This window comes from Macaca nemestrina, chromosome 7, assembly GCF_043159975.1.
Source record: "Macaca nemestrina isolate mMacNem1 chromosome 7, mMacNem.hap1, whole genome shotgun sequence".
NCBI lineage: Eukaryota > Metazoa > Chordata > Mammalia > Primates > Cercopithecidae > Macaca > Macaca nemestrina.
The window spans coordinates 56,275,764-56,295,421 of record NC_092131.1 but is presented as its reverse complement, the minus strand read 5'-3'; the positions used below and the strand labels follow the sequence as shown (position 1 = coordinate 56,295,421).

General features: G+C 38.9%; 1 protein-coding gene and 1 non-coding gene across 12 annotated transcripts in view; both read left to right on the top strand.

The window, feature by feature from the left end:
* The window catches only part of LOC105481827 (FERM domain containing 6), a 250,255-nt gene extending 230,597 nt beyond the window's left edge, over nt 1–19,658 (top strand). For all 11 annotated transcript variants that reach the window (XM_071100191.1, XM_011741586.3, XM_011741581.3 and 8 more), the window contains 7 exons: nt 603–668; nt 1,509–1,577; nt 4,275–4,449; nt 9,032–9,367; nt 10,762–10,893; nt 14,658–14,749; nt 16,654–19,658. In XM_071100191.1, coding sequence (XP_070956292.1) covers nt 603–668; nt 1,509–1,577; nt 4,275–4,449; nt 9,032–9,367; nt 10,762–10,893; nt 14,658–14,749; nt 16,654–16,938 — 1,155 coding nt within the window. In that variant the 3' untranslated portion in view covers nt 16,939–19,658. The remainder of the gene's footprint in view (nt 1–602; nt 669–1,508; nt 1,578–4,274; nt 4,450–9,031; nt 9,368–10,761; nt 10,894–14,657; nt 14,750–16,653) is intronic.
* LOC112426695 (U6 spliceosomal RNA) lies at nt 12,936–13,042 on the top strand. The gene has a single exon (XR_003018077.2). It is a non-coding gene; the product is annotated as a U6 spliceosomal RNA (small nuclear RNA).

Below are 19,658 nucleotides of genomic sequence, written 5' to 3'. Positions count from 1 at the left end.
GGCGAGTGATCATTGAACTTCTTAAAAATAAGTATTTCCAAACTAACTGAATACAAAGCTTGTACAACTTTATTATCCTCATGAGAGAGCCTTAAATATTTGGTCACTTGCCCCTAATTTTGACTTAAGAGCTGGAAGATGTGCCCAGTTTTAAACACACAAAGTCTTATGCATCTCAGAGTATAACTATTACATTAGATTTAAGATTCTAACATCTGAGAACAGAGTAATGAGATAGAAGATTAAAAAAATCAAATGATGCAAAAGCAGCAAAAATAGCCTTGTTTACTGGAGTTTTCAATAACAAGTGTTTAGAATATTGTCAGATACAAAAGTGTATGTAATATAGTAAAAACACTAAACCTTTGAAATCTCAGAAATTTAAAAAGTAGAATATACCATTCTTGATTTAATATGTGCCCATGGTTTTCTTAATTCTTGTAGGAAACTAGGTATGTGGAAAGCCTTGAGCAAAGTTATTTTAAGTTCAAAACTTTTCAGTCCTGAATTTCAATCCTGAAATGTTTCTTTGGTGCTAAATTGTCCACTGTAGAAAAAATATATAGAAACATTTAATTTTCTATAAAATTCTATTCCTACAGGATAAAAGGGAAATTGAAGCTTCACTGACTCTTGGATTGACCATGCGGGGAATACAGATTTTTCAGGTTAGTAAATGAGAATTAAGTGTCAAATGCTGTCGGCCATGTCTTATGTTTACAGCATGCCTCTGTGGTCCTGCCATAGCTTTAGTAGTTCATTTTGGGCCACTGGCTGGTCATTTCCTATTTGTCTAGCACAGATGTGGATGATGTAGGATGGATGAAGTGACTTAGCCCGATTGTTGACAGTAATAAGTCCTCTATAACAGAAAACAGTAAGCCAAAGATTAGCCCAGGTTCATCACTAACAGATCATTAATATCCAAACATTTCTGTTTGTCTTTGATTTTAGATATTCTTTTATCTTTTGGAGCATTTGTAAGTGGAAAGAAAAGCAACATTTTGATATTGTACCTGACCAGACATTTTAATTTCCATTACACTTTTCTGATAAAACTTACCCCTTAAATAAGTAGTAACTTTAGCAGGTGGGACAGTGTTATCCTGGAGCCATCAAAAAGGGAGACAGATACCTCTCTCTGCAAGACACAGGAAAGTAAAAGCATGTCTTATCTTTGGCGTAGGCAAAATATCCAATTATGAAAGTCTGAGCACCTTACTGCATCTCTTGAATGCCTGGGTCCTTTGGACTTTTTATTTAAATTTAGGCATACACCAGAAGGGAAAAGATTGCCTTAAAAGGGTTAGTTAATACAGTCACACAGGAACCAAAAGCCACAGAATCGTTATCACGATATCTCTTAATTACTGTCTGTGTTTCTCCAAAGAGATATGGGGGCTCTTTTCAGATTTTAATTACTGTGTTTTGGTTTTCAGGGAAAGAAGTTAGAGCCAGTTTATAGTATCATTTTTCCCATTAACTCCATATGCATATTCTTTTCACAGAATTTAGATGAAGAGAAACAATTACTTTATGATTTCCCCTGGACAAATGTTGGAAAATTGGTGTTTGTGGTAAGTTTAAAATAACTGGCTTAAAAGAAAAGTCCCATTAATTGCTTATTTTTGTGGTTTTTAATTTTTTTGTTTTTAAACAATATTGTCTTAGGCACAAAAGCTGCAATTTTTAAGAAGTTGACTCTGAAGATAATTGGCTTTCTTGTATTTTAATGCATGTGCTATATATTCCATTGTCACGCATATCAGTGGTGAAATTAAAATCAAAGAATCTTATAGTGAATAATCTTATAGCAAAAGAAGTTAGTAATTTTAATTTGTGTTTGGTCCCTAGCACATGTCCCTAAGTTATTCTAGTTGCAGAAGATATTTCATGTAGAGGTTAGCCAGTTCTTTTGAAAGTTACCTCTTTTGAGCAAAGAATAAAGAATTATATAAAAAGACGTTTATATTAATATTTGACTATTTAAAACTCATTATTTTAAAGAGAGGTCTACAATTCTTAACGGGAAAGCTACTCTTACAATATTGAGAATGATACATTTTCTTTTGTTAGAGCAACGCCTTGATTTTTCCCAAATATTTCTCTCTTTGCCAGTTATATCTATTTTTTTGGTAGGTTTCAAAGAATTAGTAATGTGTATATTTGGTCATAAAAAGTCATAGTTCTGGCTGGGCACAGTGGCTCAATCCTGTAATCCCAGCACTTTGGGAGGTCAAGGTGAGCAGATCACCAGAGGTCAGGAGTTCGAGACCAGCTTGGCCAACATGGTGAAATCCTGTCTCTACTAAAAATACAAAAATTATTTGGGCATGGTGGTGGGCACTTGTAATCCCAGCTACCCGGGAGACTGAGGCATGAGAATCGCTCAAACCTGAGAGGCGAAGGTTGCAGTGAGCCAAGACCACACCATTGCACTCCAGCCTGGGCAACAAGAGCACAATTCCGTTTCAAAAAAAAAAAATTCATAGTTCTGCTATGTTCAGAAATTACTGGAAAAAATACGTGAAGAAAGGAAGATAAGGGTTTGTAGACATGGGCTTCTCTCCTGTAAGAAAGATGGCCTATGTAAATAAAGGGCTATATTGCAAATAGAATGTGGGCATTGACTCCACACTGCCCTGTAAGTCAAAAGATTTGTTTCTGACTTCACGTTACTTTAATTACTTGGGCACAATTCAGTCTGATTTCACTTTACTTATACTTACACGGGGCCTAACCTGTCTCCAACTGGCTCTTTTTTGTTTCAAGCTAATTGTGAAAGGATCTGAGCTGTTTGAAAATGAGCAAATTAAGACCCACTTGCCCCTTTCATGCCCCAAATTAAGTTATAATAAAGTACATTTATGAAATTGAGGGTTTTTTAGGGTCCTGGACTTGGTGCTTACTGAATCTATTTGTGTATTGCCCTTATCTGAGGACCTTTTTTGCCTCATCCTCCTCCTCTGGGAGATTTTTGACTCAGTGGGTCTGGAGTAGAGATGAGGAATCTATTTTGACAAGTTTCTCAGATGATGCTTCGTGCAGCCAACTCAGCCCTGTCTAGCTGTATGACCTGGAGCAAGTTACATAAACTCTGTGCCTTGGTTTCATTCTAAAATGTGGATAATTAACTCTCTCCCTTGACTTGCTGTGAGGATCAAATGAGTGGATACATGCTTAGTGCTCAAAAAATGTCAGTTGTTACTATTTCAGTATTGGGATCCACTGGTAGTTCCTTTAAAATGAGGGAAAGCTCAGAGATTTAAAAAAAACAAAACACCTCCACCTTATCCCTATCTGGGCTACACAAGCCCATACTGCTCCGTACGGACTTTCAGTGTGTAGTTAGAATATGCTCCGTCCTTGCTTTACCTCCTCCCTCTGGCTGAGAATCATTATATCTGAATTACTCTTTTTTGTATTTCAGCTGCCCCATTCATTATTAGGAAAGTTGAAAGAGTTCATAATATCCCATAACTGTAAGAAACTTTGTCAAAGCCTTGCCCTCAACTTAGGACTTTATCTTAGTGATCACGAACTTGAAGAAGGAGATTCCTTGTATCTCTACTGATAGCTGTTCTTGTTCTTTCCCATCTCATCCCTCCAACTACCAGCTCTCTCTATGTCCAGCTAGGGAAGTTTTCCATTTCTTCTAAACCCTAAATAGGTATCCTGTATTGTTCACTATATAACTCCTTATTTATTTATTTCCAAGAATTTATCATAAACTGTAATTATTTTGTGTGTTTCTTTCTCCTGCTGGGATATATAGCTCCGTGAGGGTGGGAACCTTGTCTGTCATATTCACTGCCTATTTGGTTTTTTTTTGTCAGTGCCTAGGAAGGTGTTTGGTCCATATTAAGTATTCAATAAATATTTGAATACATTAGTCTTTTTTAGAATTGGTCGCCTTGTTGCTGCGTTAGGGTGTTGGGATTACATTTGATGGTTCTTTTATGATGGACCCTTCTCTTCTCCATTATACAAATAACCTGACCAGCCAGAGAAACCAAAGACACTCCTCAGCTGTTTGGGATAGTGAATGTTTACTGACAGACCCTTGTGGCTAGATGCTTTCCTGAATTTCTGGTCATCCCCTGTCCTATGACATTTTTGAAAGGGAAAACAATAATTTATCCCACAAGGAATTTTAAATGAAACTTTATACGTTTCAGAATCTATAATCTTCCTTACTAAATAGAAAACAAAGAGGATTTTGGCAAATCAGAGATTTTTTTTTCCTGAATTTGATTCATGGTTTCCTTCCAAAGGGTAAGAAATTTGAGATTTTGCCAGATGGCTTGCCTTCAGCCCGGAAGCTCATATACTACACAGGGTGCCCCATGCGCTCCAGACACCTCCTGCAACTTCTGAGCAACAGCCACCGCCTCTATATGAATCTGCAGCCTGTCCTGCGCCATATCCGGAAGCTGGAGGAAAACGAAGGTATCCCAGGGTCTGGGGCGTGGAAGCACATTGTACCTTTGCCACCCATGGCCTCTTACTCTGAATGGGGGTTTTGAACTCCTACAGAATTGGATTTTGGGACTGGGACTCTCCAGATTGAGAGCAGCATTACTATTTACATCTCAGTATTTCCAGAAGGCAAAGGGTTAGGCTTGAGCCCCATCTACCGTAGCACCTATTCAGAATATCAGAGGTGACTCCATTTAGCTATCTCTCAAGTACAGTCTCTAAGGTTTTCCCATGCCTGACTTGAAAATCCTTGCAAAAAGCCACCTATAAAGGCACAGGGCAAGGGTTTATGTGCAACTCAGATTTTATATGCATTTCAGAGCTTTGTATGTACACTGACCCACCTTAGTGCTATTATCCACAGGTGGTCTGGAATTCTTTCCAATGTGATTCTTTCTTAGGGTTAGAGTGATAATAAAGGTGGGTCACAGATGTGTCTCCAGCCTCCGATTGACAACTGGGAGGCCCCCAGGTCTGGTCTAGCAAGAATGCCAAACAAAGGAGAGGGAAGTCAGCTAGTCCTTTGGGGGCTTTGCTGAGATGCAGATGAAATAAAGCAGTCTATCTGGGGCCTCAGAGTACGGGGCCCTGAAAAGGGAAGCAAGTCAGGGTGGGAAAGAAGGCAGTGTTAAGGGTCTGTAACATCTGGCTTCAACTTTACAACATTAATCTGATAGCCTTTTATCTTGAGTTGTGGCACCCTGGATTTCCTCCATTTAACACACCCCAACCCTAATCCTCAAAACTGCTGCATTACGTATTTGGATTTTTGTTTTTTGTTCTTTTGTTATTTTTTTTTAAATGCTTTGGGGTTTTGTTTATGCTTTCAAAGATTTTTTTTGCAAAAATTAGTTTTACAAATTGTAGTAATATCTAACAGTAATTTGATTAGATTGGATTCGGTGTTTTTGTGTGAATATCAGGGTGAAGATTCATATTTTAGGTTCATGTCTGAGACAAGTTTTGACACCTCAGACCTCATCTTTCCTGTAGAAACAAGACAAATACCCATCCTTTCTTAAATAAACAAAAGACCTTATAGAAGTTTGTGCTTCTGATTGATTTCTCTCAAAAATTCTCTCTCAATCCAAACGAGACCCAGTTTGGCAATTCTCTTGTAATTTAGTAGCGATTAGAACATGAATCATTCCTCACTGTCTGCCACAAACTGCATGTGTCTTCAGAGAGAATTGGTATAACTGTCAGGTGTATTGGCTTCCGCTGCTGCTAGACTGCCAGTTCTTCCCCACCATAACTCATCAGTGTAACAAATATCTCTCTCCTATGCTGACATGAATATTAAAAGGAATTCAGATGGGGGCAGGAAGAGGATGAAGAAGCAGGAGAACCTGTGAGAATAGGTGACATAATTAGGTGCAGAGCCCATAATTTGCCAAGTCAGCTTCATTCCTCAACGTCTAACATGACACCTTGAGAAGGTGATTTGTTCTATTAGCTTTCTTCTGCCTGCAACATTTTAGTATATTTTTTGTTCAGATGACCTTAAGAGATCCCTTTAGAGCCTAAAAGAATTAATGGCCTTCATCTATAGGTTCTAAGGTAAAAATTACAAAGAATTTTGAGTTTTCAAAGAGAGCTTGGTTCATTGCCAACCATAGTACCAAGTATATTTGGAGGCTGAAGTGAGTAGGTGTCTTAGTTTGTTTTGTGCTGCTGTAACAAAAGACCACAGACTAGGTAAGTTCGAAAGAACAGAAGTTTATTTCCTCACAGTTCTAGAGGCTGGGAAGTCCAGGATTGAGGAGCCAGCATCTACCGAGGGCCTTCTTGTTACTTCATCCCATGGTGGAAGGTGGAAGGGCAAAGAGAGGGTGAGAAAGAGTAAAAGGGGGCCAAGCTCCCACTCTCATAATGAACCCACTGCTGCAATAATGGCACTAACCCATTCACAAAAGCAGATCTCTCATGATCTAATCATCTCTTTAAACTCCCACATCTTACTACTATGATATATGATGCATATGATTTATGATAGCAATTAGATTTCAACCTGAGTTTAGGAGGGAACAGATATTCAAACCATAGCAGTAGAGGAATGAAGGAATGACACATACTTAGTTTCTTCTACTTAGAGGTTTTTCAGGTCTGAAAACAGCCTGAAATTAAGTTTCTCTGGGTCAACTTTGGCCTGAGTCCAATGATCTCACCCCCATTTAAGGGCTCTGTCATTTTAACATGAAAAGCCCTTTTTTGGGCATTAGTTTAGCAAAAAACAGCATAAAAAGAGTCTGTGTTTTTCTTAATTTTATTTAGAGTCACTTTGTCTGAAACACTATGTTAGCATTTTAGTAGAAAATGATCACAAGGATTTTTCTATAGGGTTTAGAAGAGAAAGAAAAACATGCCTTGCATCATTAAAAAAAATGTTTAAGCCTAACTTTATTCAAGAGCTGGAGCTTATTCTTAGGAATAAGTAGTCACATTTACTGCATTATTTTCTAAAATAGTGTATGAAAAACCTCATTGTCTCTGATCTTTTACAACAGAGGGAGTAAAAAGAGCACAGGCATATTGATGATCTGTACTGTTGACACCAGTGATTATTAGGTGGATGAGAGGCTGCATTTTACATTTCTTAGAAAACATTTCAGAATTATTTAATGTTTCTCTCAGTTTGTAATTGAACGGTGTGAAGCTTCTTAAATGTCTGGAAAGGGTGTGATACAGCACTAGGGAGGGAACAGAAAAGCCAGCCATGTGGAACACCCAGGCCATGCTAACATGTAGTCGGGAATAGTTAGAAAACAGGCTGGCAAGTACTTGTATACTCATTAGTATACTAGTGAGTATAGAGGAACTATACTGACCTCTATCAGGAAGTTGGGAGTAAAAAGGCTATATGTAAAGATGCAGAATAGCTTTTAAATGATTAGGTCCACAGTTCCTAATTATTTTAGAACAATGGAACTCCAACAACTTACAGACTTTTACTTTTTTCTCTTCACTTACCACTCATCCAAGGGCCACATGGCTATTACTGTGAAACCACAGTGAATAGGAACTATGGTAATTTTTGCAAACTGCTTTGGCTGTCCACCTTCATCTCACACCTGCTGATTCAGAAGATGGGGATTGTTAGGCCCCAGTCTGCTCCCTGAATGACAAGTTGTCCCTGGATGCATTTTTGTTGTGATGATGTGTGCGTGGAGCTCTGGTGTCTGGTTTCAGCCTGCTTTCTGTGTAGCAGTACATACTCATCTTTGTGTTTCAGCCAGTTCCTTAGAAAGATGTGAATGGGCTGGAACCTGGAAATGTGCACATAGCCTTCTCCAAGCATTTTTTTGCATTTTGCATCCTAGAAGGTGCATCTTTTCTTTCTCCTGCTGCCCATTTTCCCTCTGGGGACCCTGTGATGATTATACTTCTGAGCTGGATTCAGATATCAGGCATGCAAGTATTTTCACTTAACCAAGAAACAAGACAATTAAAATCCATTAACAGGCCCCTGAGAACCCAATTAGTCTACTAGTTAGCAGTTTCTAAAATTAGATCAACTTAACAGTCCCCAAATACACTCTCCCTTTTTGACATTGTTGTATTGTATTATTTCTCACCAGTATTAAAAAGGCAAGGAATCTAAACTTCTTCCTTGTTTTACATTTCTGACCTAAAAGACAAAAATAATATTTTTGTGTCAGTCAAGTTGTAACTGGCAGCTGGGTTATAACTTTGTGCCTTAATGGAATGGTTAGTTTAGTATGTAATAAAAGAGACTTTACAGTGTTGTGTTTTTGATTGCGTTCAAGAACAGCACTGACATGTTAAATCAAAGAACAGCTTTACCAGTCAGAGTTGGAAATCATCAAACCAGTAGTGATTACTGGTATTTTCTAAGTAGATGATAAAACCTCACTAATTCAGCCTAAGTGGAGAAAATCAATCTTATATTAATGAAAATCCAAATTTTAGAATCTTCACAAGAAATTCTCAGAAGAATAGTTTTATATTAAATTGTATTCAACAGCTAGAGCTAAGCTAACAATGGAACAAATTGAACAGATGAACAAATAAAATGAATGGCAATTAGCATAATTATATTTATTAAGTAGTCTTCTAGAGCAGTGCTTCTGAAATTATCTGCAGAAAAGGGCCAGATTTTTAAAATATTTAATATGCTGTGGATACTTTCGCAAAATACAAAATCACATTGGTGGCTGTCATGGCAATGTCACAAAGCTCTGGAAGTTTCTAAATGTTCATATCACTCACTGAACTTATTTCACTGTGGACCAATAAATTTGCAGACAAGAAGTGGCCTGTAACTACACTTTAAATACCGCTCTTCTTATACTGCTTGAATCTTTAAAAAAACTGAGTAATTTAAATATCCCCCTCAAATCTGTTGCACTGGTTTTTAGTCATTTTTCAGTCTTCTGAAGTCAAATTCCTATCTAAATTATTACTACTTTCCAGTCACTAGATTCCGAACTTCAAGTTATCCTTGTTCTTGACCTGATGAGTCACTTAAGCTCACCAGCCGTTCCTTCTGTCTTGGTTGATGTAATAATGAGCTGTGTTCCCCACCACACAGAGAAGAAGCAGTACCGGGAATCTTACATCAGTGACAACCTGGACCTCGACATGGACCAGCTGGAAAAACGATCGCGGGCCAGCGGGAGCAGTGCGGGCAGCATGAAGCACAAGCGCCTGTCCCGTCATTCCACCACCAGCCACAGCAGTTCCCACACCTCGGGCATTGAGGCAGACACCAAGCCCCGGGACACGGGGCCAGAAGACAGCTACTCCAGCAGTGCCATCCACCGCAAGCTAAAAACCTGCAGCTCAATGACCAGTCATGGCAGCTCCCACACTTCAGGGGTGGAGAGTGGCGGCAAAGACCGGCTGGAAGAGGACTCGCAGGACGATGGTAACAGTACTGTCCTCACTGGCTCTCTGTTTAGTCTCCCAGTTTTTCCAAGCATTGATTCTACAGAACTGGTGTCTGGAGAGCAACGTTAGGCAGTAGTAATAGGGTGGAAGTGGTGTCTTGTCTTCCCCAGTGACTTGGTTGAATTGCTTGTGTTTGGCTGTGAACAAAACATCCCTCTAGTTGTGATCCTTTGCGGCCACAAGATTGGATGGTTGTGGACTCAAAGTCTTAGCTGTTTCTATGAAGTAGATTGGAGATTAGTCCTGCAGCCATTGTGTCTGTATTTCTAATTCCCAGATTAAATAAAACAGTAGTTAGGACGACACAGTGGAGTGCAGTGATGGTGACAGAAACATCTTGAACTTCTGGACCCCCCCCACAAAATAAAAATTGGAGTCCACACCATTGAGTTACTTAGTAATGTTTTACTTAAGCGCCTCCCATGTAACCAGAACTATAGAGAGGATAAAAGAAATATAGCACCTGGCTGATAGGAACTTACTGCGTGTTAAGGAGATAAGATGAATCCTATGGCTTATCTCAGCCAAATTTAACATTTGTGGCCCTCTTTTATATTATTTTCCTCTCTCAAATAAGTGCTGTAGCATTCAGGCTTAAGGGAAACGATAGACTCAGTTAAAGAAAAGTGCAGACCGTCTGTTTGGTTTCTGTAGAATTTGTGTGGATCTCAAGTCACTGAGTGCCCCTGAGAGTAGGCAGCTATGGACATGGGGGCTTTGTGAACTGCTCATCTGCCTGTGTCAGTGAGCCTTGCTTTGGCATCAGGCAAAGGGCCCATCAGTTTCGGTTTGCCCTTTGTCATTGCAGCAAGGTAGTGTAGTTTTTCTTCTTAAAAAAATACAGAATAATTGGCAAAATATAGTATTAGAAAATATGTAGGTGATACAGCAGTCCTATAAGAAAGAGCAAGTAGGCTGGGCGCGGTGGCTCACGCTTGTAATCCCAGCACTTTGGGAGGCCGAGGCAGGCGGATCACAAAGTCAAGAGATCAAGACCATTCTGGCCAACATGGTGAAACCTCATCTCTGCTAGAAATACAAAAATTAGCTGGGCATGGTGGCAGGTGCCTGTAATCGCAGCTACTTGGGAGGCTAAGGCAGGAGAATCGCTTGAATCCAGGAGGTGGAGGTTGCGGTGAGTGGAGATCACACCACTGCACTCCAGCCTGGTGACAGAGTGAGACTTCGTCTCAGAGAGAGAGAGAGAGTAGCACCTGTTGAAAATGATCTCTGGAGTTTCCTATTGGAGTCTCATTAGCAAATTTATTTTCAAATATGAATAATTACATAGCCACCCTCAAAATATGGTCGTATATTATGATGGTCATTTCCCTTTTTGTTATTAACTGTCGTTTCCTTCTTCTGTGTCAGAAATAGAGATGTTGGTTGATGACCCCCGGGATCTGGAGCAGATGAATGAAGAGCCTCTGGAAGTCAGCCCAGACATGTGCATCTACATCACGGAGGACATGCTCATGTCACGGAAGCTGAACGGACACTCGGGTGAGCTCTTACAGGAAGTTATTCTTCCTTGGCAGCGGGTTATCCAGGACTGAAAAACATGTGCCTCAGAAAATAGAAAGGGTGGGCTGGGGGCTCTCGATCAGAGACTGGACTGCACTAAGAGGCTTTTCAGGTCAGTATTGTAAACTGCAGGATCCTGTGCCTTCTGTGGAAGGAAGGGAAGAGGAGAAACACCCAGGATTGGGAATTAGCATTTTCTGCTCCATGCTTTGGACAAAAGGTAGTTGTGCAATAGGGTTCTCTTTATGTTATGCTGTGTCGAGAATCATGTAATGTATCTGGAAGGCCTTGTAGACCCCTTCAGTCTGGCCTCCTTTTTACAGATGAGTTAACCTATAGTTCAAAGAGGACAAATCCTGCATGGCTAGAAACAGAAGCAGGCCTCCAGGTCTTTGTTTGTTGTTGTTGTTTCCCCACTGTGTTATACTGGTAGAGGAGTCTGGGAGGACAAATGTCAAAACGGGTTGACCTAAAAAGACACTCTTAAATTCCATATTTGTATGAATTCTTCTAGAAAACATGCATTCACTCTAATCCTATTATAGTTATATAATACACAGTATATAATTTCTGTCACATGTAAGATACTATCTTTAAAAAATGGCAGCAGTATGAGTTTTGTTTATAGACATCAGTCACATCTAACTGCTTTTGTCACACATCATGAATCAGTCTGTTCTTTAGAGAAATATGCCTCAGGAACGAGCGCTGTTGAAATGGCCCCTTCCAGCTTTCATTGAATGAAGGGCCAGCCTGGGGTAGCCTGTCCCTGCTCTGGCAGATCCATACCTCCTGATGTTCATTGAGTCTCTTCCTCCAGGTGCCAGGCATTGGAAATCAGAGAGGAACCAGACCAATACACAGTCACTACCATCCTGGCACTTAGTCTTCAAGAGCAGGAGACATCTTTTATTTCAGGATTCTGTTTGCTAACCCAACAGAACCCTGGCTTCCCAGACCTGCCTGTGGCTGCAGAGAATCATCTCTCTGACCAGCACTGACTCATTAGGCTGCTTACTCTAAATATGCTTAGAGTTCATATACCAAACTTTGCCCCTTTTTGCCCATTTACTTTATGATATTGAATTTTCTCTTTACAATTACACTTTAATTTAAATTAAATCTAAATTCACAATTATATGCACATTATAGGTCCATGTATATAGCTCTATGTATGTATGTTTGTGGAAAGGAAATGGTCTAAAAACAGTGTATGCCACAGTGCCTCTGGGAAGGGAGGTATGAGGGAAGCTGACCTGGACTTTGCATTTATATATTTCTGCATTTAATTTTTATAAGACTGTTAATTTTAAATAGAGATAAAATGTAAGTAAAAAGTCTGGCTGTTTAAGAAAATTTATATATAAAAAATGTTTATTGAAATGTTATGAAAATAATGAAAGAATGAGTGGTAAGGCCAGGTGCGGTGGCTCAACGCCTGTAATCCCAGCCTTTGGGAGGCTGAGGTGGGTAGATCACCTGAGGTCAGGAATTGGAGACCAGCCTGGCCAACATGTTGAAACCCCATCTCTATTAAGATACAAAAAAAATAAAAAAAAATCAGCCGCAGGCCTGTAATCCCAGCTGCAAGGGTGACTGGGGCAGGAGAATCACTTGAACCCAGGAGGCAGAGGTTGCAGTGAGCCAAGACCACGTCACTGTACTCCATCCTGGGCAACAGAGTGAGACTCTGTCCAAAAAAAAAAAAAAAAAAACAAGTGGTTAAATTATACCATATTCATTATTCATATGGTATATAACCATTAAATTTGAGATTTTTCAAACAAAATAACATAAGAAGGATAGTTATGGTAAACAGTAAAAATTATATAAAATGTGATCTAATTAAAAACAAGCATATTTATCTGTGTATTTAAAAAACATAAAACTGTTAATAGCCTTTTCTTTGGATGTTAGGTTTATAGATATAGATGATTTTATTTTCTTTCTTATGTCATCTTAGTTTTCTAAATTCTCTATAATCTGAGCATTTAAACATTGCTTATAAAACATTCAGCTAAGTACTCGCCCTGGCAGCACATACACTAAAGTTGCAGTGATACAGAGAAGATTAGCGTGGCCCCTCTGCAAGGATGACATGCAAATTTGTGAAGTGTTCCATATCTTTCCAAAAAAAAAAAAGAACACTCAGCTAAGATTGAGTAGTGATGAAGTGTACCACTCTGTCTTTCATTCTTATAGAGTGTGATAGGAGTTGGTTAAGTGTTTTGAGCACCAGCTTGGTACTTACTTTTTCAGTGGTAGATCTGGATTTGGAGAAGACTCTTTACAGGCATGATAGCCACGGGCACATTTACCAGGAAATTCAAAAGGAGCCATGCCAGTTGCTAACCAGTGCACAAGTCCACAAGTCTCTATGATGATTTGTTTAAAGGTTTAATGCTCTTTAGAAGATAAAGATCATTCTAGATCCTCTCCTAAAGCAATTTGTACTAAACCCTAAAACATGAGTATCCCCTGAGTTTTTAAAATGTCTACTTGTAAACCAGGAATGTCTTCATATTTCATGTTTCAATTGAACTAATTATTGAATGCTTAATATATTTATGGCATATGCTAGACCCTGAGTCATTATGAGATGTTTCTAAAGAGTTAAGGGATAGAACACAAGTCATTCTGTAGACTACTAGCAGTAGTTGAATAAGAATCACATTACTTAAGGTTTTTTGTTTTTGTTTTTGTTTTTTTAAGAAGCCATTTGGCTTTATGGATCTAGGGTTTGACCTGTAGTACACTTGCTTCATTCATTGGCAAGAAAAATTTCAGCGGTGTTCACTTATACCTCTAGTTCTTATTGGTAATTTTAACTTCTGAGACATGTGTCTACTCAATGCTTCACTCATATGCCGGTCACATAGGGAAATGTCAGCCCTGGATTTCTGCTTCTGAAATTTTTGTGGGTTTCCACTGAGTGCTCAGGTGGTTAGGTTAGGGGCTCTATTGTTCTTAAAGACTCAGTACTGAATTTTCACTATGGCCTCCCAGTTTGTCTCCTACCGGGGGGATCTGCTGCAGGAGGTATGTGCCAAGTATCCCATCACCCAAAAAGAGCTGCCGTGAACTGAGTGTATCCATGTATAGTCTCTGTACCTTATCCTTTTATGCATTCACTGTGTAATTGTCATTAAAACTAGTGGGCAGGTGCTGTTATTGGCCCGATTTTATACGAGAAGGAGATTGAGACACTGGGAGGCTAAGTAACTGGCCAGGATACATGGCTAATTAGTTGTCTGGGCCAGGATCCAGCCAGATCTGTCTGACTTCAGAGGCCAGAGCCCCTACAATTCACCAGTATACATCCAAGCCGAACCAAATCTAGAAGGTGTGCGTTCAGTAAGGGTTAAGTTTAATGTTGCTGCTGTATAGAAAGGGGAGGAGGGGAAGCTTTATGAGATGCAGTAAAGAGGCGGCTTTACACCAATAGTCTTTGCTTCTTGTCTGTAACGTCATTATAAATAGCTTAATTAGAAGTTTTAGAAAATTCAGACTCTAAACATCTTCCTACACTCTAACTCTACATTGACTCATTAATCTCTATTTACTGTAAGATGAGAGAGAGTGTGGGCCGTCCTGGTTGTCTGCCACCAAAGAGTCACAGTGAAACTTTTTGGTAATGGTTAATATTTGATTTTTCATTCCTGATGGCAATATGTCAGAATATATGGCAAGAGGCTTGAATAATTTGAAGTATTTATTGTTTCTATCTCTGTGTTTTATTTCAGGGTTGATTGTGAAAGAAATTGGGTCTTCCACCTCGAGCTCTTCAGAAACGGTTGTTAAGCTTCGTGGCCAGAGTACTGATTCTCTTCCACAGGTATTAAAGGAATTGAAAAATATCAATTAAGAAAATGAAGTTATAGAAAATTTTAGGTAGTAACTTATACTTACTTTATACAGATGAGCAAAAATTAAAAACCCTAAGGAAATGATCCTTCCTAGATGCATACATTCTAGCTTTATTCTGAATTTATTTCCATCTTATTTGCTAGTTCTGCTTATCTTTGAGTTGATTTTTACTTAGGTAATTATATACTTTGCTTCACACTTTATATGGTTGGGAAGCCTCTGGTCCTCGGGCTTCCGTCGAACCACGTGTGCACGTGCACGTGTCTGTGTGTGTGTTACTTGTCCTCAACCTGGGAGAATAATATTTTTTGTCAGGGTATTCTGGCAGACATGTTTCCACACTCTGGTGATTCCATTCAGATTGAATTTTCAAAGTATGCTGAGCCTAGAGCATTTGACAACCTGTAATCATTGGTTAAACTATTAAATGTCCAGCGATATAGATAAAATACCCTGAAATGGTTTCAGCATTTGGATGTAATGTGTGACTAATGGCCCTACTTCCTGAGCACGTCCTCCCTCCTCCTGCCTTTCTTTCTTGGGCTCTCTTTGTGTCTTGTTTTTTTACCTTCTGTGTATGTTTCTCTTTTCTCATTTGCATTCTGGCTGTCCTTGTCCCCTACTTTTCTCCTCCTCTTTCCTCCCTTTTTTTCTCATTTGTCTTTTCTTTCTCTTACTTCCATTGAAGTAACCATAATGTGAAAATGATGTTTATGAAATATTTTTCTGAAAACTCCAATGAGTAATCTACTCTTAAGAGATGTTTCTGGGACACAGCTGATAGTCAGATTCCACACCCACACTGTGGGGAGAACATTGTGTGCCTTCCTTGAGAGTCTGTGGGGATGACCAGATGATTCTATGTGTGAAATCCCATTGGAGCCTGGGAAGACTGCATCGGCACAAGGAGTCACTCATATGTGACACTTCCTAGCAAAACGTGCTTCTGGAACTTTTGCCTCTAGCAGAAATTGTATCTTATTCTAACAGGGTTGTCCTTTGTGGTGGTAAGCAGCAAAATTTAAAGATATAATGCCTGGTTTCCTTAAATGACCTATTACATACCTTCTATTCATGTAATTATCAGAATCATTTTTAACCTATTTCTAATACCACCTCTTGGGTTAATAAAAAAGTCTGCCCCCCGCTGGGTACAGCATTTGGCAGAACCCCGCCCCCAGCCCCGTGTTCGGGAACTTAGTCTTGGTGCCTGCCTCCCAGCCTCTTCAGCACCAAGAATGCCCTGTATCCGACCCAGCACCAAGGACCCTTTATATTCAACCCAAGAATTCTGGGCTTTTAAAGAGCAAAACTGTGTTTCTTGATAATTGGTTTATTTTCCCATTTCTTATTAAAATAATAAAACAGACCTTGGCCTAAAAGTGTTGCCACATTGAATTGCCATATCCTAGTGGAAAAAAAAAAAAAAAAACACAAAGAAACCATGTCTTTACCTATACGACCTTATTTCAAGATAATTACTTGATTTCTGAAATGCTAGGGATAGTTGGATTTCTGTTGTATTTGCACCTCTGTGTTTTGGATTATTTATCTGTAAAATGAGGAGAATGATAGTGCCTGCTTCCTAGGACTGTTAGGAAGATTGAATGAGTTAATACCTGCCGAGTATTTACGTCAGGGTCTGGAACATAGTAATTACTCGGTAAATGTTAGCTGCTATTATTACTGGTGGAGGTGGTGTTGATGATATATTTCCTCATAGGGCCCAGAAACCACAGATTGGAAACCACTTTCTAACATTTAAGGATTACTTAACCTTTTGTGGTTCTGTGGCATCTCTCTTTACAAGGCAGATATTCTAACCTTTCCCTTTAGTCTATAAAGTTGTTTCAACCTTCCCTTATCTTGCAGACTATATGTCGGAAACCAAAGACCTCCACCGATCGACACAGCTTGAGCCTTGATGACATCCGACTTTACCAGAAAGACTTCCTGCGCATTGCAGGTCTGTGTCAGGACACTGCTCAGAGTTACACCTTTGGATGTGGCCATGAACTGGATGAGGAAGGCCTCTATTGCAACAGTTGCTTGGCCCAGCAGTGCATCAACATCCAAGATGCTTTTCCAGTCAAAAGAACCAGCAAATACTTTTCTCTAGATCTCACTCATGATGAAGTTCCAGAGTTTGTTGTATAAAGTCCGTCTGTGTGCAGCTGTACAGGCAGCTTACTGTTTGCTAGAGGATGCGAAAGTCATGGGTTCTTTACATATTACTTGTGCCATATCTTCTTCACCCTAAACATAGCTCTTTCTTTATAATATTTGTGATGATGGAAACAAAAGCCTTGGAACAATTGCACTTTAAGTATTACACAGAAGTAAAAGAACTACAGAAAATGTACAGCAAGACAAGTGCCCGGAAGTTCACTGATCCTTCAGAAGGAAATGCGCTTTACTGATTGCAAAGCCTTCAGAATATTGGAGTGTGGTGTGTTTGCTCATCTGATGCTTTTTAGTTCAGTTACATGTAACATCACATCTTTTTTATCACGTGAATGATGTTAGATTTATTTGTTTGCTTGTAAATTTTTCACCATTCCCTCATAAAATGCTCATGGTTTGGGAGAGGAAAGAGGGAAGATTCTCTCTTCTTTTAACAGAGAGACGGTTGCTCTGTATACCCATTGCTTCCTCCCTGAGGCTGTCCCAGAGTGAACACTGATGGAGTGGTCAAAATCATGAGGTTGTAGCAAGCCAAAGATACATATGTGACAGAAGCACCTGTGCAGTCAAGACATGAATTAAGCAATAAGCAGAAAACCAGAAGTGCGTGCTGTGGTGTCTGTGACTCCCTCACCCCGCTCAGTGCCATGTCCTCTTCTGTGATCTTCCAGAAAGCTCCAGGATTCAGTTGAGTTCCACATCCAAGTAACAGATGAATTATATTCATGTTGTAATGCATTTTGTGGAGTTTACAAAACCAGTGTCTGTTAAAACTGTGGAAAATGTCTTAGAAAACGTTGGTGCTTGGTGATGCTTTATTTGTTTAATTATCAAGAACAAATTACGGCAATGCTAGTTTCTGCCTAACCAAAATACTCTATGTATATATTATACATATATAAATACATGGGATTGTGTATGTTTATATGTGTTTAAAGCTTACTATGTCTTCATTTTGGCTTCCATGACTATCTTTTATAGATGGAATTCCTTAAGATTGAGAATGTGTCACTGAGTGAGTGATACCTGCAGACATCAGTTGATACATGTAGAGTTCAGAATGACTGTTCCCTCATGTGCCTTTGGCCATGATTCTCAGCACTGATTGTATAACAGAATTTGGCAGGGGAGCTTTTAAGAAATAATGACTGAGTCTCCCACCAGACAGAGTACATCATTCTCTTGTGGCGGGACCCAGGTAGAATTGCCTTTTCCTTTAAAGTTCTCCAGATGGAGCTAATATGCAACAGAGTTGAAAACCACTCATCCTGGGGGTGTCTTTTGTTAATTTTGAAGTAAAAGTGTACAGAAGACGTAGTGTATGAGAAAGGGCCATTTTTAAGACAGTTACCTGCTGTGCTGCTGTTACAATATATAATGAAACCAAGTCAGGGGAGTGAACTTATCAATCTTTTGATGTACAGTAAAAACGTTGCTCACACTTCAGGAGAGAACTTCATAGCACAATGTCTTTCTATAAGATATTTTTAATGATTTAGTATTTTACAACATTTGTTTACCATATTTTGATATACCATTTTTTTCTATCTGCCAGGTTTTATTAAAAAAGCTATATATTATTTTCTAAAGAAACAATCATATTTTTATACAAAATTATGTTTTCAGGTAACGAAATAGATGTAGGGTACAGCGGAACATAAGCAGTGTTACCCATGGCTGGGAGTCAGTATTATTACAACAAAGGGTGAGCTGGAACATGCCCCGCCTGTGCTGCCCCTCCCGTGCTGGGTCGCGGATGTGTAGGCAACATTGCCTCATCACGTTAGGTTCACCTGACACTTTAAAAGGAAAAAAAGTTCCGTAGAGTTCTGTGGTCAAAATTATTTTGTTTTTATCAAATACTTTAATAGAACCAAAGTTGTAGATATTGGAATGTATGGAGGTATCTCAGTCTCTGCATAAAAGGATTAAAGTATGAAAGGATCATTTAATGACTGTTTTACTTACAAGTCATTAAGTAATCCACCATTTCTTATGGATGATGCTTAAGCCTGGTGAGGTTTGTACTCTAAGGAGCCCAGATCATAATGCAGTGCATTTCCTTAGCCCTTGGAGTTTCTTGCAAACATTAAAAAAAAAGACATATTTAAGAAAGAAAGATAAAGAAAAAACATATTTAATTACTGTAAACAGGTACTGCTTTATACTTTATTTTCTTTCTACTTCAACCAAAATCAGATCTTTAAGGTTTTGCTGACATTGTTGGTGGTTTTGCACACGCTCTTTCTAATTGGATTTATGAATAGTCCTATGGGTTTTCAAAGATGAATCATGCTAAGAACACTTTTGCTTTTTGATCCACTGTTTGCAGCAGAATTATATATATGTATATGAAAAATCCACTTTGAATAATCCATATTTTGTATTTGGAAATTGTTTTTAAAAATAAAAAGAAAACTATAAAGCTGTTATTTATTCTGCATTTCTTACACATCTATCGCTTGTCAGTATACCCGTTTGGTGTATATTGCCTCTGCACATCTACATTTGTATTTGCAACAGTGAGCTTTATATCTACATAAACTGTAAATAATCCTTTCTGTGAAAGGATCATCATATCAAGATGATACCAAAAGTATGTAAAAAAAAAACCCGCATTATTTTGTAATTATTTCTTATAGATGTTTCATGGTAAGTTTAGCAGTCAATAAAGTTACTTTTTTGCCTTTAAA